Genomic DNA, 22960 nt, shown 5'->3' on the forward strand with positions numbered 1-22960 from the left:
AAGCGCTATTTTTTTATTCTCATTAATAAATAATCATCTACACAGAATGTTGTTATTCAGCGAGCCCAATATTTTCTCTGAGGCAAACCACACATATTATTCAGAGTTTGTCTCACGCATACAAAATACTCACCAGGCGCAAAGTCATTTCAAGTGTGCGGATTGAACCTAGAAAATACATGTTTTTCACATGGCCAGTTGTATGTTCGATACTCACGAGTCTGATAGCCAAGATTTTTTTTGAAGATGGGAAAATATTATCTACTGTAAATCCCTGGAATAATAAAGAAAAAAAAATAAAAATAGAATAAATATTATTTACACTTCTCTTTTATATATCATTCAATTTCAATGAATGTATTCATTGCTGATAAGAAAATAAACATCATTATTTTTATAATTTCTAATTATACAAGACAGCTTATTTTAAATTTCAAACGATATTTCCAAAATTATTTCTTCTGAGGCTGCAACGTGCCGGGTATCAGCTAGTTATTACATAAAAAAAAAGGTACATTTCGATTGGCCCAAGGATTCTTTTTTTTTCCTTCTAAAGCCAGATTCCATTTTAAATTTTTACAAAATCAAAAGAGCAATTTTATTAATAGCCAGCCTTAGCTATGAAAATTTTGACCATATAAATAATATAAATAATGATCATATGACCATATAAATAATATAAATAATGACCATATGACCATATAAATAAATTTTGACTCCTATCCTTAACTGATAAATAATTCAAATTTTATCGATATAATTTCAATTCTGTCAATAATACATTAAATAAGACAGCAAATAAATAAACATTTATTCGAACTGTAATTTTAAATTGTTATTTTTACGTACCACGCGCTCAGATTTACAATACGTGTTTTCTATACTAAAAAGAAACATCCCTTTCATAAAATTGTCCTTCTTCATTTTCTTCGTTTGATTTGAGCAAAATAAAAATCTTTCTTCGATTCATTTCTTTTTACTTAACAATTCTCTCCAGTGCAGTGTTATTATATAAAAGTACTTATTATTCACGGATTGGTACTCTTATGCTCTTTTAAACTTTTTTTCACGAGTTTTAGAAACTCTTTCTTCATTAAAAGAAAAACAATACGCATTTCTATTCTGTTCTTTGCTTCAAATTTAAGATATTCACGGAATAGATAAGTTTCTTTGTTGAAAAAGGAATGGAATTTGTAGAATCAATTGCAAGTTTGCTGGCGTCAATTCAAAAATAAATAATAATAAAAGAAAAAATAGATTTTTCTTCAAATCTATTTTTTCTCTTCTTTTTGAAAATACTAGATAACTTGTGCATTTCTTTTTCTTTTCAAGCAGTTGTAGCACTAGAATTTCTTTTCATATTAAGATTCTTTATTACAAATTTCCAAAGAACACGTATTTTCATGATTACGAAGAATAAACTTGAAAAAAGTTTCGAATGTTTACGCTTTGTTCGCCAGTTGAATGGAAACTTCATTTTTGCAAGCAAATCTTGCAAATGAACTATGTATTACGCAAGCAAATCTTTGAAATGAATTTTTTATTATATTATACAAAAAAATATTATAACATTATCAAAAATCATCAAGATTAATTCTGCTTTTCTACTTATTTAATGAATTTTTAAAGGACCAATTTTTATATTTTTATTATTCTTAGATATATAAAAAAAATAACTTTGAAACAAAAGAAAAATGACTTTTAACTTAATTATTTATAAAATTTTAATTAAAAATTATTAATGGAATTTTTATGAAAACTAATGATAAAATTATATTATCAGATGTTTAAATGTGAATGAAAAGTTTGCAAAACAGATTTAGATGGTTAGTGAGTTAACGACTTAAATAATTAAAATAAAGGAAGATAATAATGAGAAAATAATTTTAACATGAAAAGAAATAATAATAAATAATAAATAATTATTATAAGAAAAGAAATTTTAAGAAGAAAATCAATTTTAATCTTAAGAAAGAAGAAAAGACAATAAGAAAAATAATTTTTTACATGAAATGAATTTTTAATTATTTTTCTCTCTAAAAAAATATAGATTTAGACCTTTATTTTAGACAATTTTAGACATTTTAGTCAATATTTCGAAATTTAAGCTATAGAATCCTGATTTATTAGTGAACTTACATTAAGTAAAATTTAGAGTATTTTTTTTTAAATTGCAGTTATTTAATTAATTTTTTCTATTATTTAAACGTTAAAATTTATTCATTAAAGTATTAACCGATAAAGTATATATCCTCTTTTTTCCTTCAATCAAAGTCCTTTCCTGGATTAAAGATATCCTGAATTCGAATAAATTTTATATGAAATACTTTTAACTTGATGTCACTGATTTGACATATGAATTAGATCCATTCAAAGAAAACATTTTGGTATTTCTAAAATTATAGAATTTTTTTTATCAAACTTTTCACATTTTTCAGTAAAGTGATCTTTAAAGTACAAAATGTGCAGTGATTTACCATTGGTTAATTGTCTGCTATTAGAGGTAATATTGGTCGTTGATATTGGCTTTAATACTTAAACAGTTGTGCTTATTTAACCGTTAATTTACAATCACCAGTGCTCCGAGTAACACATTATTGGAAACATTTTAATAGATTGGTTCTATTTTAACAATAATATTTCTATTAAATCTACACATTTTATTAAAATGAAATTGTCTATTTTTATTTTTCCATGTGCCCCATTTCAATTCCTTTTCAAATTATGTATTTAATTCTTTTGTTTACTATTTTGTATCATTAAAAAAAATTCCTTATTTTCATATTAAATAAACTTTTCCGGTAAGTTCTTTTCATTTTTAATTTATTCTTAATAATGAAATCAGAAAGGCTCGATTTTTAATAAAAATTCGAAAAATGCCAACTATAAATTTTATATTAATTTTTTCACAAAACCAAAGAATATCAGTTAAACTTACTTAAAAAGTAATACTTCGGAATTTTTTAACACTTATTAGCAATATTCTTCAGACGTGCGAGGGGCCGCGATGGTCCATTGGCAAAGCCTCGGTTTCGAAGCCGGTGGGTTTCAGGTTCCACACTCGATTCCACCAAAGAACCGTCTGGTGCACGCCACATCCGTACGTCCTGCTGCTGGTGTGGTGTGGAAGTGTGGTAAGGGGTTGCCAGCTTAGGTGTCGTTCTCATCAACTAACTGCGGTTCAAAAATTACGAGGTACGTTCCAAAATGCTGCTTTACAACGGGATGTTAATCTAACTAAACTAAACTAATCCTCACACATTCGAATCGCTTAAATATATTACGAAAGATTGAGAAGTAATTGCTAAGAGTATCAATTATATTAGGACGTAAAAATTACTTTATCTTAAGAGAATTAATTTTCTTTCATATATGAATTAGAAAAAGAATTAAAAAGTAACAGTTGTAAAACAAACTGAAATAATTCAGTTTGTTGTGCACCTTTAAAAATTGCACAATGTTAAATTAGTGGTAATCCTTAATCCTTGGATGTAAAAATGTCAGTAACTTATAGATGATGTCTTTGACAATTTATCCTATAAATTATTTAATTTGCAAGATAATTCTAGCGAAAATTTCTATTAAAATCGATGATATTTTTTGGAATTTTAGGGCATTTTATTTTTTATTAATCAGGGATACCATTGATCCGTACGGCTTCTTAGTCTCGTGAAGTATTTACAAATTCCTGACCAAATTTTTTTGACAATAATAATGCATTTCATAAGTTGTGAAACATGCTTCAATGCACGAGGAGATTCCAGCAGAAATTTCAATTAATAGTAATTATTTTATAAATATTTGGAAACTCCAATTTAAATTAACCCTTTCGCCGTCCTCCCCTGTCCGCGAAAATCTCTCCCCACGGGTCATCTGCCTTTCGCCTCATTAGAACAAACAAAAATAAAAACTCAATCAAGTAAACATTTACAAAGCGTTTTAAACGTTTAAAAGCTCTAAAATGTAGAAAAACGCTTGAAGCGCGATACGGCCGCCCTGCAGAAGTTTCACTTGAACGTGCTAGACGCGTTAAGAACGACGAAGATGTTAATAATGGAAAGGACAGTTTGAAATTCTTTCCCTTGTAATTTATTTTCCAATTTACAACCTTATTCAATAACAATTATGTTGAGTGGATAAAAATGAATAAACAATTATGTAAACAGTCTGAGCACCTACGTTTATTTCTTAGGTTGAAATGCATAATTTTCTATTTTCATTAATCTGTCAAAGGTTTTTATTTCATAACGTGCAGTACTTAAATTATAGTGAAACAAAATAGGCCGAAAAAATTATGTTATTGTTGTTGCACTTGTCGTATACAAGTCCACTGACGAAGTCAGCGATTTTAAGCCGAGTTTTAGCGTCTCTTGCTTCAGCAACCCATCTAGGGCCAAGAGTATATCTTAGCTACTCATGCCTCACAGTCCTTTTCGTGGGGCGGAATTCATTCATACATTTCATTCACTCATCCACCGATCGTAATTTAGACCTGAATCAGAGAACGATCACCTCTGATCCAGTACCACCAGTGGTATTGTCTCGACTTGGAGGACTTTGTGACTACGATATATTTATACGTGCATCAGCCGCCATATACACGGACGGGAAATAATTTCAGAGAATAGAAACTCAATTTTTACAATTCGACTAACAGACTAGAAATTACTGCAACTTTTCATGATAATTTGGAAAAGAAAATATATTGAATTTTCCATCATTATTGCTTATAAGATAAATTCTCAAATACACACTCGAGGCAGCAAAGGAGAATTTATAAAATTGTTCAAATATTTAATAATATGTAATTATACCAATGGAATCACTTCTACAGCTTATATAACTATTTTAGAATGATTTAAACTTCGAATCTGAATTAATTAAATTAATCCGAAGTGATAGCTTAAATGAAAATTTAATCTCTGTTTCAATTTTGAAAATTGCGTATCAGCTTAAATATTAATAAATCAACTTAAGAAGTTGATCTATATAACATTAATCTCGTACAAAATGAATACAATTCTTTCAAGGAAATTATAACATTAAATAAATAGGTAGAAAATCTGTTTCCACTTTTCTACATGTTTATCAATAATATAATTCAATCATTGTAATTATCTAACAATTATCAACTATGTAATGCATTATTTTACCGAAAACCAAAACCTTTACCAATTACAAAGATTTTCTTAATACCCAAGCAATCCAAAAGAATAAAACATTATAGGTAGGATAAGATAGGTACGGACAATATAGCTTTATCTTACACAAAAAGCAATATTTAAATTACATATACTTCTTCATATTTATATACAGATATTTTTATAAAAATATCTAAATATTGTTTTATAAAATATTCCTTTTTAAAAACAATTATTTCTTTGAAAACGAAATTGGAAAGGTTCAGTATACCGAATAAAGGAGAAATGGAATCTTTTGCTTAATATAAAAAAATATAAATACAGTTTTTAAAGATCTTAATGCGCGTTTTCTCTCTGATCTGGGCGTCGCGGGATCGAGTCCCAGTTCGGGTGTGTTTGCTCTTCTTCTGTGTACTTTTCGTGAGGTGTGTGAATGTGCCCCCCAGTAAAAAGAGTTGTGCAAGCGAAAGTGACGCATGAAGTAACTAAGTCGTACTCTTGGCCCTAGTTGGCGCTACTGAAAAAACAAGAACCGCTCACTCGGCTGAAATCGCTGACAAATTACTGTCAGCTTGCTTGTAAAATGCATTAAGTCACAACAACCAAGACATTAATAAAACGAAAAGTGATTATGGCAATCGCACATGACAAATTATTCGAGTAAAATTATCTATATTCAAAACAACCAGTAATCTGATCATAAATAAATAAAAATGTATAATCTCTTTCTTGTGCAAATATTTGTGTGGTATTTCGCTTAGGAATTTTTCTCATTTCTTCTGTAGCCTTAGAATGAAAATAATTAATAGCTCTTTTTGTAAAATCGATGCATTTCGCTATGAAAAAAAAAAGTTTTATCCAGTACGCTATCAGCAAATTCTAAAAAACAACCTACATGAGTTCCTATTCCAAATGGAGATTTTATATGATACTTAACTTTAAATTAATTATATTTTTGTTACAGAAAAACAAATCTTAAGCTACTTAATCATCCGTGTACTCTCAAAATAAACCTACTTGTAATTCATTAAGACTTCGATTTAATGAAATCAAAATTAAATTTTTAAATTGTTGGTTGTTTAGTGTACTTTTAATATAAATTCCTCCAAATATTTGCTCAAAAAATAGCTTCCACTTTAATTCAAGCTTTCTTTTTTTCTCAGGTAAACGTGGATTGGGAACTGAGTGATACTTTGTGCGATTTCTACATTGCCTTAGATGTTACTTGCAGCACGGCATCCATTTTCAATCTAGTAGCTATCAGTGTGGATAGGTAAGTGGTTTGCCTTATGGTTATATGCTTTGGGGTAAGCAGAATTATTTGAAAAAAATAGATCATACATAGATTATGGAAATTAATTAAAGGTGTACATAATCCCATAATTTGCTTTAGCAACTTAACCATTACGCATCCATTCTGTGAAGAAATTTTAATGGTGGTCTAATTTATGTAAGAGAAGAAATAATATTTTTAAAAAATGTCAATAATTTAAAAATAGAGTGATGAACTGGACATTTAGTGCTGAAATAGATTATGAATTTTGTATATGACTTCCTTCATTAACTTTACTTAAAATCTAATTGCATAAGATTTTTCACTATATTGATACAATACCTTCATGATTTGCAGTATTCAAAATATAGAACAGAATTATGGAGATATCGCTAAATATCTTATTATAATAGATCAAGGACACATTAAATTTTATCGAGTTTAGAATTGCCTTCTTTTACTACCATTATTTAATACCTTATTAGCACAATATGTCCACAATATTAATACGTAAATCTTCCCAATGTGCAGGAATCGGAATATTATGAAGCGATATCTCTAGCATAGCTCACTAATGACTTGAGATATCAATAAATAGCTTATACTAGTATGCTGACGACATATAAAGTTGTGATTAAAGTTTAAATATTGCTATATCGCAGTTTATAATATCACAAAAGATAGGCAATAAGTTTTTAAAACAGAAAATGCTTTTATTAACTGCTACATTTGAGCGAAAAATTCTATTTTAATCCATTATATCATCGTACTGGAATAGAAAGTGCCTATACAGAAATGATTAAAATAAATTTTTATTTGAGCAGTACACAGTTTTTTATAGAAGAAGACAAATACAATTTTTAAACCTTTTGCTTATTTATCCTCATTTCTGACAAGTTATTATATACAAATGAGCTGAAACAAGTTCTATGAACCCATTTTATTTTTTAAAAGTATTTTTTGATAATAAATAACATTATACTTACCATTTATTTTAGAAATACTTAACAATTAAACGGGGATTTTGGCTCCCTGCATCAACAACTTTTCCCAGAATTATGAGCCACGGTAATAAAATTATGAAGGATAAGGAAATACATACATAAATACACACACACACACACACACATATATATATGAAGTTTTCCGCAGGGAAAAATAATGCAATAAACTACTATCTTCTCATATATTAATAAAAAAAATCTACGTAGATAGCAGTTTGCTGATGATTAAAACATATCAACGATAATTATGATAAATGCAGTTTACCAACGTAATAAGCAGTTTAGTTGATAAAAATAATTTTATCTCTATCTGCTTAGTTTCTAAGACTGTGAAAAAAACTCAAAAGAATGAAAATAGATTCCATATAAAGTTTGTTTGATTTAATCTAAAATTTAAATTTAAGCAATTACGATCAAAACGGAAGATTTTTGAGGATTTATTCCATTTGGAATCTCATTTTTCTCACAACTTATAATTAAAAAACTGTTTGGGGAAAATTTGATCCATCTTTGTAGTGTTTTGCAAATGGGGCAATTTGGGAGAAACGACGTATGGAGTATGCAAAGCGAATTTTTCAGCCTTAAATTTTCAACTATTTTTCCTAGTTTATACGTGAGACTGTTCTCATATTAGACTCATATTAGAAAGAATTTCAAAAAGGAATGAAACCAAAAAGCAGAAAAAATACTTAAAATAATATTTGAAATTCAAATTTACAAAATTGGGAAGTTAATCAAGATTTAAATTACTTTTTGTAAAGAATTGAAGGAAAAATTTCGAATTTATAAATGACGAATCTTTAGTTGAAAGGTTATATGTAATAAATAATGAATAAGATAAACAAAAGAATTGATAATATATTTAATTCTTATTCACTTTTATAATGTTCCTTACCTCTTTCTTATAAAATGTACACTGTCTTGCCCAAATGATATTTGCACTGGAAGGCGATAACAATCAGTCCTCCTAATGATGATATCCTTTAAGCTGAAAATTTTATTTGGTAAATAAAAAAAGTGCTGCTCTTTATTAAAACATATACAACATGTTTTTGTGATTTATGAAAACATGAAATAATATTGTTGCGAGTGTGAAGGAAAAAGAAATTAGAATTTAGGCTTAATAATTTAAACCAAATATTTAATATAAAATTTAAATTTAATTTCCATCTTTTTTTTTAAAGGAATTAGAATACAATTTCAATCTTAGAAAACCTCTTTTAAAAAAGGAGATTTATATCCGTGATTTCTGAGTAATAAATAAACGGCATTTATAAATATTTTTTGACAAAGCTAATTTTTCCAATAAGATATAATCTGAAACTTTGAACAAATTTTTCCACTTATATAATACGCATTCAAGAATTACGCTCAACTCTCAAAATTTAACTTGATAAAAAATGATAATAAATATATTTTTTTTTTCAAAATGTGCACTTTTAAAAGTTTACTATCAGCTCATTCAGATGATTTTTGATACTTCAGCTCATTTTTGAGGTCTCTTTAAAATTTACAAATTACAGGTTTACTTTTTTTTCGGATTAATTGGTCATTATTTAAATGCCTAAAACTGGCTTTTCCATCTTTTTATCCCTTCTTTCATCTAGTATCATAACCAGAAGTAAACTTTAAGACCTGTTTTGGCAATTAACAACTTAGACCATTAATACTACTTTTATGCATTTTGGTTGTTTATTTATCTTTTTATGGTACCTGTCATAGACACGTCCGTAGATGAAGTCAGTGAATTTAAGTGAAAGACCGTCTCTTGTTTCAGTAGAGTCATCTAATGCCAAGAATACGATTTAGCTACTGACGCGTCGCAACCCTCTTCACAGGGCGGACTTCATTCATGCATTTCATTCCCAGATCATAATTTAGACCGGAATCAGAGAACGATCACCTCTGACCCAGCACCTCCAGTGACAGTGTCTCAACATGGGGACCTTTCTGGCCATGACAGGTTTATGCATGCACGAGCCATCACATAGACGGAAGTTCTTCGGCCGACGGAGTACGAACTCACAACTCAAGGGATGCGAATCCAACGCCCTACCAACCAGACAATCCCAGCCATTTTTATGAGTTTTTATTTAGTTTGATATTTTTTACGGTAAATTGACTGGATTAAGATGATGCCAGAAATATCCATGCACGATAATATGTGATTTAACTTTCCGCGAATGCTCTTTCAGAGTCGGTTTTTTCCCCAAGTTCTCTTACTAATGCTAGTGACCTATTCAGAATTTTCCCTCGTAATTTATTTCATATTTGTAGTAATCATAGATGAAATCGACTATAAAAGCAATAATAATTCTATTGACTATGAATGGATAGGCTAGATAGACATATTTGTGAATAAATACTGTAGAACATTTTGATTTCATTATAATCACTAGAACTGGTATTATTTTTTTCAAATTAGAAATTAAAGCTTTTTCATATGCTTTTATTTTCAGATTCATCGCTGTCACTCAGCCAATCAAATATTCGAAGCACAAAAACAACAAACGAATCTTCCTAACCATAATCTTTGTGTGGTTGGTATCGGCTGCCATCGGATCACCCATAGTCCTGGGTCTTAACACCTCCCCGGAGCGCCAACCCAACCTCTGTGTCTTCTATAATTCCGATTTCATCATCTATTCCTCCCTCAGTTCATTCTACATCCCCTGCCTCGTCATGGTCTATCTTTACTACAAGATTTTCAGGGCCATACATGAAAGAGCACGCAAAGCTTTAGGTCAGAAAATGCCTCAGAGATCCAGGAATCCAGATAACAGGGGACTTGTCATTGAAAACACAACACGAGCTGACGAAGAACAAACAAGTATGTGGATTGCGTTGCTATTTGATTATTTCTCATCGATCTTAGAAAGTAAGGTATTGTTTAGTAACTATGAGATGAAAATCATGGGACAAACGACATCAAATATTCCCTATTTCTCATTTATTATTATTTGAAAATAACTTACCTCAAAATTGAGCTAAAGAAAAAAATGCTTTATAAATGTTATTATATTTTACCTTGTTAGTTATTGTTAGCACATTATTTAGGAAACTTCTATTTATCAAAAATTAAGCATTTTTATGTTTAAAAGACTAATGTTAGTAGAAAAGGGTAACATAATTTTATAAACGATATACGATTATCGATTTCAATATTTACTTATTCTTTCTAAGGAAATGCAGTCGCTTTATATTTAGTATATTTAGGCTTGCACATTTAGCCATCTTGTCATAGTCATCAATTAAATAATTATAATGAATTAATAAAGATTTTTCTTCGTTGTAATAAAAGGAATATTTTATAGTCTTATTATTTCAAATTTCAACAGTATATTTTAAAGTTTACGTTAAGCTATGTATATCAGACTTAATCTAGGCATATTAAAGATTAATTACATATATATATTAATAATTTAAGATGTTGTTGTTACTTATGTCATTTTACAAGCCCGCTGACGAACTCTCAATGAATAATTTATGTATACTAAATCCAAAATTCGGTGAAATAATATACTATTCATATTTATATACGATATACACTCATTTCCAAAATTAAGGTCACAAACATAAAATCTGCGAAAAATCAAAAACTATTCACTGTGTTGCCACAAAATTTGGCACAGAGGTACACTGCAATGGAAGAAAGAACATAGATACATAACAACACGGAAAAGATTTTAATTGGAAATTAAGAAGCAGGGTATATCAAAAAGTGTTACATTATGAAGCAGAGATAAAGCATTTATCTCGAGGAAAGCCTGTCTAATATGGAGTGTGACCATCGTGCACTGCTATTCAGGCTTCGCAATGAGCTTTCATGCTGTTTATGAGGGCGTCAATAAATGTTTGGGGCAACAAAGCCCATTCTTCTAAAATAGCGGATTTTAACTCTTGGAGGGTATTAGGAGAAGGGTTACGCTGTGCAACGGCTCCTCCGAGATCATCCCAAACATGTTCAATAGGATTGAGAACCGTAGACATCGAGGGCCATTCCATACGTCGAATATCCTCTTCCTAAGGAAAATCATCAACGATCTGGGTTCTGTGTGGACGCGCGTTATCGCCCATAAACATGAAATCTGGGCCAAAAGCACCCCGGAACAACCACACATAGGCTTCAAGGATATCATCCCTTTAGCGATATGCATTGACGGTACCCGCATCGAAGACGTGCAGTGGTGTACGACTATCCAACATTATGCCACACCAGACAAGAATTCTTCTGCCACCAAATCTCTCGATTTCTTTTACGTAGGAGGGATGATAGCGAGCTCCTCGCTCTCTCCAGATGAATATTCGACGAGTGTCACTCTGTGTGGTAAATCTCGACTCATCACTGAAAAGAACACGCCCCCATTCTTTCTCTGCACAAGACTGATGTGTTCGGCACCACAGCAACCGAGCTTTTCTGTTGGATGCAGTCAAGGGGACGCACTCAACTGGTCGCCGGGCATAAAGGGCCCTCTCTGCTAGACTTCTGTATACTGTTTGTCTGGAATTTCTTATTCCATACGCAGCAGCAAGGTCACGAGCAAGTTGAGAAGCCGTTGTCAGCCTATGCCGTCTTGCGCTTAATGCCAAATAGCGATCCTGTGGAGATGTCGTTGCTTTGTGACGACCTTAGCCGGTCTTCCTGGTTACAGTAACACTTGTTTGGAATTGGTTCCACAACCTGGATACCATTTTCGGTGCCACTTATAACCATCGAGCCACCTCCGCTTGAGACTGCCCAGCTTCAAGCCTGCCAATGGATCTCCATCTCAAGGAATCGTCTGAACGATTATGAGAACTCATTCTCTCTGGAAACAGGTTAAATTTTTAGTTTTAATGCAATATTCACAAAATGGCAGGCAAAAATTCCAGATGCTTAAACGGTCTAATTTCGGTAGTTCCTCAAAAACTAATGCTAAACAACATTTTTACCCACAACAAAGGTTAATATCGTGTTACAGCTCCTTCACAATATATAAAATATAATTTGTTTAAATTTTACTGGTAGCCATTTAAAATTACTTTGAAAAACACTTTTTTGACCTTAATTTTGGACATGAGTGTATTTTGTTGGACAAAGATTTTCATATCATTATGGTTACATAGCGAAATTAGGATCATATTTCGATTTTGTACGAAGTTTGCAATCTCTGATCAGAATGGAAACGTAAAGTCTGATCATAAAGTTTGCAATGAAAATGTCTGATCTTAATGTTGAAGTTTATTCTCCATTATTTGTTCAATAAATGGATTTGTTCCACAATATAGCAAGATTTGACTTCTTGTCGTACTAGTTAGTATCTGCAGTGACTCTTTTCAATCTTTACCAACAAAATTTTTTGATCTCCTTGTGATTTAGGCAATTTTTAATGGAATGATGACTAGTTTTATAAAAATTTAGCTTTTCTCATTAAGTTTAATTACAATGATAGTTAGCAGTTTGGTTAAATATTATAAAGAGGGGAATTATTATCATGTTTTTATTTCTGCTGTTCTTCCATACAACTTTTTATAACATTCTTCTTAAATAGTTTAGATGTTGATAAGATTTTATTTGAGGAAGTCTATGTTTTTCAATGTAACTCGCACCTACCTTATTATTCATACCCCAATTTTCCCAAAAATTTGCTGATTGAATATCATGAATATAGTATTTATCCGTCTCTGATCTCTTGCTTTACACACTTTCAGTTATAAGAGCTATTTATACAAATGGATTTTAAAATATTTTTTCTGGTTAAATCATGCTTTATAACAAGAACAATTTAAAATTATTTGAATTTTAATAATGTATTTTTTTCTGTAAAACATCTGTGTTATAAATGAACATTAAAAAAATCTTTTTGTGATTTTATAACATGCATTTCAATTTCAGATTCGAAATCAGACTCTTCCAGGCAATCTCAGGGCATAGCTTATATCAAGACCCTTTCTCCTCTCATAGAAGGAGATGAGGGCAGTCAGATGTATCACTCGGAAAACGTCGACGATGAAGATGACGACGAGGAATCACCTACAGCTGATTGCCAAGTGATCACTAATGTGGCAGTGTCGAGCTTTGTAAATGACAAGTCACCCTCGCCACTGAATGATGTCAAGGTCGAAGCTCCCTACTTCAAAGTGAATGGATCCACCCTGGAGGATAAAGATTTTAAGACAACCGAACAAAAGAAGGCGAAAAATCGGTTCAAGCTGGTAAATCCAACGGCAAAAAGTAAGAAGAAGAAGCGGGAGAAAAATGCCGCGAGGAGAGAGAGGAAAGCAACTAAAACGTTGGCCATTGTCTTAGGTAAGAAAAATGTAATAAAGTTATCGTTGAAAATTACTGAAACACTTCATTATATTTTATTGTAAGAATTTAGATCGTGTTCTGGCGTTAAGGTTTTTTTAATCCCTTTCCTACAAGATAACATAAAATGACTTAAAAAAGCTTGTTTTTGTCGAATTTATTTGTTAAAATCCTCTCAATGAAAAGAAATACCTTGTATCGATTTTTTTTAAATGAATTGCAATATTTTGCCTTATCCTAAATTAGTTTGAGTTAAAATTTATGATCAGCATAAGGTGAAATATTTTAGAAACTGTATTTATCATTACGCTCTCAGACAAAAACAGTCTGAGAAACTTTTTGTTCAGCTATATGTGGTCGATACGTCTTCTAACAGAGGCATCCACATAAGCTACCTGACGTGGCATTGTGGCTGAGTTTAAAAGAAAATATAAGAAAAGAAATACATATACAATACGAATACCGTGATATTGCACAAGGATATCAGGGCATACATCTTCGAAACATTTTCTCAATAAATTTACCTAACAGAGTCATCTATTCAGGCACTTTAGTAGCAGGCATTGGTAAGGCAAAGGGTGAATGTTAATATGATGATTAGGTGTTTTTGTGCCCCATATTTCCTTGATAAGTATATGCTTTCGGACTCTCATTGGTGTTCGTTACGCCTACTGAAAATACAACTTCTTTTATAAAGAGACTTCAAACACCCTGCATTACAGGTAGTACATCATTGCTATATTGGCACTTTTAATGAGTTTATGTGTTTGTAACAATTTTAGCTCTACAAGTAATACTTCTCGGTATACTTGACATACATTTCGTAGCCAAGCGAAATGAATGTACGAACGCTTTTTCTAAGATTTTTATACTATCTTTGCTTTTTAGTGCGATCTCAAAAAATAAGCATCAATATAAAAAGAGCAATATTGTAATCTGCTGGACTGAAAAAAAAATTACTTAATAGGAAATAGTACGACAATAAACAAGCATTAAACTTCAAGAACAAGATAAGTGTATCAAATGACAAAAAAAAGCAGTTTAATTTGCAAAGCCAAAATACTACGCATCAGAATAACAAAAACACTAGAAAAAAGATCATAATTTTATTTTTGAATAAGAAATAAAAACAACTATAAAAAAAAATATTCCCGCGTCTGGATAAAAAAAAATTAAAAGTTCTTAGAAACAAATCAAAAAAGCTAAATGCAACTTTATCATATAATGTACATGGTACGTTATAACTATAAAAATTCACTAAAACTGAAGTTGTTTATTCTTTAAAAAATTGAGCCGTTGAGATAACTATAGTAAATGAAAAACCTGCAGTGATATAGTGATTATTTTTATATTAGTATAAACATATCCTATAATGTCTTATGGAGAAATATTTGGTAAAAAAGTAAAATCGAAAAACCTTGTATGCTAAACTATAAATAATTATCTAAACAGACATAATTGCAGCTGTTGCGAAACTTTTAGAAGAACTTTAGTACTTCTGGACTTTTCAAGAGCATATTGCCGAGTGGACAGCAACAGAAACGATAATATGCGTATAATGGCATGTTTTGTAAAAACTAATCATCAAATAAGTTATGCGAATGAAATGTCGTCTTGAAGACGTCCATACAATTTATAGAAAATCAATTCAGTTCTAGACAAAGATTATTTTGTCTTGAAATGTGACAATCTGGATGACATTTCTTTAGTTTTTTTATAAGTGGCAGTTTTTCATTTTACTATGTCGCTATTTTAAGCGGAACACCTAAAATAGACCTTTTTTGAAAGAAAAGAGAAGCAAATTACAGACACTTCATATTTTTCATTCAAGTTTCTCTTTAGTTGACTGCATTGATTGTTTCTTATACTCTACTTTCTACTTCGATTTTTCTGCAGAATAAAAAAGAGATTTTTTCGTAGATTTACATTTCACGTTCTCTGTACTCCATTAGTTTCCGGAATGGTAATTTTATTTTCTTCAAGAGTGCGAAGACGTAAAATACCAACAAAAAAATCCTGATCAATAAATGCGAATTTTTACTCAAGTATGCACATCACACGTTTGCCTTTTCTTGCATCGACCTGAAAAAATGGGTGTTAAAATTCGCTATCATAATCATGAAGTTGACTTAATGGATATTTCTGCCTAACACTTCTCCTTTATTAGTATTTCTTTGTGTTGTTTCGTCAGAATCTGATATAAAAGTGAAAGGTCATTCTGAAAGAAAGGGTAACAAGCTAAAATTCCTTATACAAAGGTGCAAAATAAATAAATTAATATTGATTGATGTAGCACTGTAAGAGAAATTATTTTCTTACTTTTTAAATGACGAAATCTGAAAAGAAAATCAGTTTACTTAAATGGATAAGCAGAATTAAAATAAGAATAGCATATTAAAAGGAAAAAAATATCAAAATGAATTATTACAGCCAGATGAGAAATAAATAGATTACCACCATTTTTGTTCTAGGTTGACATAAAATATTCCATTTCCTATTTGACTGCATCTGAAGCTAAAAATATTGAATGGAATTTTTTTAAAAAAATTATTTTCCTGATTGTGGAAGGCATAAGCAGATGTATTCAGCAAACACATTTATCCAACCCTAGATATTTTAGATATGCTGGAACCAGAAACGGATTCGTAATTATAAGAAACTCATAGAAAATAAATTGTACAAAATTGCATTAGTATTCAAGAAATAAAAAGTATATATGCAGAAATTATCAGTTCAGTACACGGTCTTATATTCCAGATTTTTAATGCGCTGTATGTGTCAAATACTGCATCGGAAGCTCTTTATTTTCCATTTTGCAATGGATTCATATTCCCATGCCTTTCATTTTCTGAGAGGGAAATTTAGTTTCATTCCTTTTATATGTTTTAGTGTTGCCCACTTAGAAACTGGGAGAGTTATTTTATGGTCATAATGTATTTATAAGCGCTAATATGTGCATATTTTTTATTAAAACAGATGATGAGCTTGCTTCCAGAAAACCCAATAGTATGTAACAAAATTTTAAACTTAAGACCTGTATTTGAAACTATATTTGAGAATTTTGAATCCTTCATATGAAAATGGTGATATTTGTGAACTTTTAAAACCATCTGATTTGAAATTGAATTTCAATAAAGTTATAATGTCTGAATTTAATTAACAGTATTAAGACAAGTTTGTAAAGGCCTAAAATAAGTACTTCAAAATATGAAATTATTTTCATATTTTGAAGTACTTATTGGTAAGAGCAATTTATTTCCACTGATTAAAAGGAAATAAGTGTACTGTCATTCCAGAAGTAACTGACATTCACCTTGGATCTATTTTGAAATTATTCACTGCGTATAAACTATTCTTTAACCCTTTGTAAGGCAATGGGAAGTATGCTTCCCACCAAATTCATATATCTTTGGGTGAAGTTATGTAAATTGGCTTAAGTTCTGACAAATTTTTCAATAAGACAGAAACTTAGGAGCTACAGTTCCTTGTCTCACACAAAATGGTGTGTCTTGATTTGTTACTTAATTATTAATTAACACAATAAATTAATTAATCAAGTTAAATTTATCTGATAAGTTAAATGAATCACTTTCCTTAAGTCATTCTCATTCTTAAAAATATTTTATTATATTATGACTAGAAAAAATGGCCTTTTAAAGGGTTAAAGTAATAAAGATGATAGTAGAAAACATATTCCAAGTGCGTTAAAAAATTAATTTCTATGCTGCCTTTATTACTTCTTATGCTTGAGTTTCAATTAATTCTTAGTTACTATAAAATTTCAAAAATGAATTTGTTTGCAGGTTATATTCATTTAGATTTTTTTTTTATTTGGCTTGTGCAAGGACTGGTTTTTTTTATTTATTCTTAATTTTTTCTACACCTCTTTTAGAAATTTTCATAAACTTTAGCATAAAATTATTAAAAAAAACATTAAACCTTAACCAAACAAACCTTAAAATTGAAAACTAAGTATCCTATATTTTAACTATATAAAAAATGAGAAAACATTTATTTAATTACATTTTTGTTATTGTGCTTCAAGGCTTAATATAAGGTTACACACAGCATTATAGGAGAATTAATGAGCATTTTTAGAAAAAAAGCAAGATTTATTTGAAAAAGTAGAGTCGTTTCCTTTTCCCATATAATACCAATTTAAAGATATTTGAGCTTTCAAAATTAAATAATATTTGGCTTTCAAACCACAAACAAATTCACGAAATATTTTCAATTCCCTCTTCTAGACATATTTTAGTAATAGTGCAGACTATGAGTTCAGATTTATACTAGTTTGTGAATAATAAGGCTCAGCTATAGAAATTATCTTCCAAATTTATTGCACCTCATTATTTTATTTCCTAATTCTACTTCCCAGGAAGTAGAATTTCCTAAATTTTAAGCAGTCTCTAAATAAAACTTTGTAATATATTTATATATACTTTTATTATTCATAATGCCATTTGAATCTTCCCCGCAGATATAATTTCCGTAGCGCTAGAGAGAGTGTGTATTTTCAAACGAAAAAATGATAAAAATTGCTTTAAGAAATAAATATCTTATTATTTGAGCTCAAAAAGTTATTATTATTACTACATTTAATGACACAAATTTATCAAATAAAAATTATTTATTTAAAAACTACGATGTTTCAAAATAAATAAAAGAAAATAAAAATGAGTCATTGTTTGAAAATGAGAAATTTCAAAATTTTATACATTAAATTTTTACATATATAATGAATCAATTTTGTCTCCCTAAAATTCTAAGTGAAAACCAAAACAATCCATTCCTTTTCATCTAAAATTAAAGCTTTGAATTCCATTATTTAAGGCCAATCCAAGGTTCCCTTTAGGTCGTGCATTATGCAAATCTTTCCCTGCCTATCATTGAAATGATCTAAAATTGTTTAAATTAATATTATTTAAATTTTTATGACAGATATTTCTATTGAAATATTTTGTAAAAAAATAGTTTCTCTATTTTAATTTGGTGAATATGAATACTCAGATTAGGATCTGGCTAAAAACACAAGCGTTGCAACTTTTACAGCTGCACATTTATTGATTGAAATACAAATTTATATAACGCATAGAGCATTTTCCAATTATAAATAGATGCTAATCTAAAGATTTACGAATAAATTATTGGTAAACGTTTTAAAGTGGACATTTTTTTTATAATTGTATCGCAAAATTGCAGCGATAACAAAAAGTCCAACTTTTCTTTATTGAAGCAGAACATTTTAAACAGATTTAAGTATCATTATATTACTGATAGTAAATGGGTTCTTTTAAAATTAAGTTATAACAATTCTAAGATAGAAATATTAAACTTTTTTATCTTAAAATAATAAATTTTAGTTTCATAAAAAAAACAAGAGAAAAAGACAAAAAAAGTATAATTATTTTTCTCTTTTCTTTTTTCAAGCCTTGATAATTGCAAGCCTTGATAAATATTAAATAACTAAAGCGATTATTGGCAACAGCAGAATAAGACACATATAATGATTAATAAGTCCAATTATAACAGCATAGCAAGTTCCTTTCTTAGTTAACTTTTCATTTACCAGTAAGAAAGTCTTAACTATAATATATTTATTTTCATAATTTTTCATGTATACAAAAGTTTAGTTATAGTATATGTCACAGGAAAATTTACTTAATGGATCTTTGAGATTACTTTTTTTATTGTTTACTCTTTATATACTATAACAGAGATGTGAAAACAAAATTCATTTATCAATAAGATAATTTAAAAAATTGAAGTAATTTACTTAGTTACGCCCCGATCCTTTAATAATAAAAAATATATTAAATATTTCATTATTTTCCATTATTTTCCGTATTCATTGTTTTAATGCATATATTTAGAAAACTTAATAAAGCAAAAAAATTGTTGATATTAGTTATAAATTAGTCTGTATTTAATAGAATTGTTTATATATATATATATATATATATGCTTAACTTATATCTTTCTTAATAATAGCTAGAGTGTTTTCATTGGCAGAAGATAGACGGTAAAATAATAAATTTATAATATTTTTATAGTTATGTTACAGTTTAAATATAATAATACAATGCTAATATAATTTTTTTAATTTGACACAGGTTTAAATTAACTTTATTTGAAATCAAAAAGCGAAGGTCAACAAGCGAAGTCAACAAGATTCATCCATAAAGTACTAGTAGCTGTATTTAGGAGGATGTTTGCTTTTTCCATTTACATCCTTGCAAGAATAGAAAACAAACATGTAACTTTGTTATTATTATCGGTTAAGCGTTGGGCAATATTATATTTTAAATAGAAAAGGGTTTATCTGTAGATTGTATCCATCGATGAGCAAAGAAATGTGTAACTACACCAATCGTTGCGGAGCAATGTCATGAAGACGAACTGCACTCTATAAATTTGCCAAGAACAACAACAAACATACAACTACAGATAACACTTTGCTTACCACAGCTAGAGAGGAGGAGATGTTAAACTTAAGGTTAACAGGGCTATAATATTTGATGAGATGTAAAGCAAAACAGCGTTTGTTGCAATGTGACAAATAATCGCAAACTGGTTTCCTTAGATGGTGTTATGTAGAATGATTCGTTACAGACAACCGAAAACTTCCAGCCAAATGGCATAAGTATAAATATAAATTTTTTCTATTCAATTTCGCCAATGACATATTTTTTATCCTATGAATGCAATTGTGTTAATCAATTCCTACAACCTAAATATGTTACTCCCATTAATTCTTTTACTATTTTGAATTACTGATTTATTTTACATTTATTTTCAATTTTGTGCATATTAAACACATTCAAATGAGATGCTTTGAATTTCTTTTGTCTCTAGAAATGATGGTAAATGGTTTAAGTCCTATATCTTCAGGTACAATAAATAAATTCAATGAATTAAAATGTAATCCAAGTTTGTAATTCTTTATACTTACTTATATTATACACTGAGTGGCCAAATTATTATGACCACCCTCTCAATTCAGTGTTGGACCACCTTTTGCACGTAATACTGCTCGCATTCTTCTTGGCATAGATTCTGTGAGATGTTGATAGGTGGTAGGATTAATTTTATCCCATATCCGATGAACTGCACTTTCCAGTTCCTTCAGATTGATGGGACTGGATCCAGCTGTCTGATGCTCGTCGGATCTCCTCGCACGAATTCTCAATTGGATTGAGATCTGGTGATTGTACGGGCCAACGAAGGCAAGTAAAGTCAGCGTCATGTTCTTCGAATCATCTGACGATAACACCATCTGTATGAAAAGGAACAGTGTTTTGCTGAACGTACCCATCCCCGGCAGGGTACACCATTAAAATAACAGGATGTACTTGATCTGCGAGAACATTTAAATACTCTTGGACATTTAAACGTTGTTCCACAGTAATCAAAGGACCCATGCAATGCCAAGAAAACATCCCCCAAACCGTAATATTGCGTCCACCAGCTTGAAGTATTCTGGCAATGCAGTTGGGGCCCATGCTTTCTTGGTGACTTCACCATATTCGAACCCTGCCATCGGCATAGTGTAATTGAAAAGGCGATTCATCAGACTACATGACCCTTTTCCAGTCATCTACTGTCCAATACTTATGCACCTTTGCTAACTGGAGACGTCTGCTCTTGTTCAAGGCTGACAGCAGAGGCTTTCGAACAGGGCGTCGGCTCCCATAGCCTACATGGTGTAATGTTTGCCACACAGTTCGTTCAGTAACGTTCGCAGTTGGTCCTTCATTGTGATTTTCTGCTATTTGACGTACTGTTGCTCTTCTGTTGGAGTGGACAACTCTGGCAATCTCCATTCAGTAGCTTGTGACGATCACAAGCTTGACGTTGAGACCCGGTTTTCTGCTTGGTAGTTCACTCTCTGTACACATAAATAACTGCTGCGCTCGTACACTTCACAAGAACAACCGTTTTGCTGATACTGGTTCCAACGCTCCAAGCGCCTACAATCATCCCGCGTTCAAACTCAGTTAAATCACGTTTTTTCCATATATCTTCGCTCGTAACACAGTGCAATTGATGGTTCACTTGCCTTGCATTCCCGTATTGTAGCTGTCTCACTCTCTAGCGGCAACAATGTGACTCAATAGCTCATTTTGCATAAAACTGTCAGGTGATCATAATATTTTGGCCATTCAGTGTATGTCTATGTAATTTATTAGTAATATTTTTAGTTCACAAAAAGAAATCTTAATTTAAATTCCTAATTTAGCTGTTGCAGAGTTTTTTACTTAATCTGTAATGCATTTTATCTTTCCTTTATATAGGAGTGTTCCTGATCTGTTGGGTGCCGTTCTTCACTTGCAACATCCTAGACGCTATCTGTATCAAGTTAGAAAGCGACACATGGCGTCCTGGAGTGACTGTGTTCTTGCTTACGACGTGGCTGGGCTACATCAATAGCTGTGTCAATCCTGTCATATATACAATCTTTAATTTAGAATTTCGAAAGGCATTCAAGAAATTGCTGTTGGAACCATGCAAATGAAACTCATGAAATACTTTCTACTCTTGCTTTCTTTACAAAATTCTCAAAATTATGAAAGACCTTACGTACTGGATTCCGATTTCATTTGAAATATGCGGAAACAAAGTAATTTATTGACAAACTACCTTAGTTTCTACTGGCGTCATTTCAAGTGTTAGTGTTGACAAGTATTAATACGTTGCTATTCGTAGTTTCATATCACTTTGCATTCAGCAAGCTTTGTGGAATAATAATGTCCGAACTTCTGTTTTATTTTTACTACATCAATTAACAGTAAAGTTTTGTCTATTCTTTTCCAAGTTTTAGAAACAACGCCGGAAAAAGAAAGTGTAATTATGGAAGGTGGTTTAGAATTTCATATTGAAACTTGGAAACAGAAAAAGTAAAGAGAAATTATTTTTGTTGGGATTAAAAATATATATCATATGTATGCACAAGATACCTAGTGAACTGTAGGTATTGTGGTTTATTATTGATTTTGAAGCAACATTTCTCTCTATTAAGCTGATGAGAAAATTTTTATTATGCTATATTTTTCTTTATACCTTTCAAAACTCCTTATAGCTTTGTTAATAATTTTATTAATTGTTTTAATCGCGATAGCATATTATCTTGACGAACCTTGATTAATTATTTTAATCACAATACTATATTATGTTTCACAATTGAAACTTTGAAATCATTTAAGAAAAATATGCAAAATGTTTGCATAATTGCTAAAGGGAATCCATAGAAAAT

The 22960-nt window shown here is 30.3% G+C and overlaps 1 protein-coding gene across 1 annotated transcript in view; it reads left to right on the plus strand.

The window, feature by feature from the left end:
- LOC129969708 (dopamine D2-like receptor) overlaps positions 1–22719 on the plus strand; it is a 199494-nt gene extending 176775 nt beyond the window's left edge. The window contains exons 2-5 of the mRNA XM_056084404.1: positions 6305–6414; positions 9878–10248; positions 13294–13707; positions 22002–22719. Coding sequence (XP_055940379.1) covers positions 6305–6414; positions 9878–10248; positions 13294–13707; positions 22002–22222 — 1116 coding nt within the window. The 3' untranslated portion in view covers positions 22223–22719. The remainder of the gene's footprint in view (positions 1–6304; positions 6415–9877; positions 10249–13293; positions 13708–22001) is intronic.
- The last annotated feature ends 241 nt before the right edge of the window (positions 22720–22960 follow it).

The sequence above is a fragment of the Argiope bruennichi genome, chromosome 5, assembly GCF_947563725.1.
Source record: "Argiope bruennichi chromosome 5, qqArgBrue1.1, whole genome shotgun sequence".
NCBI classification, from domain to species: Eukaryota; Metazoa; Arthropoda; class Arachnida; order Araneae; family Araneidae; genus Argiope; species Argiope bruennichi.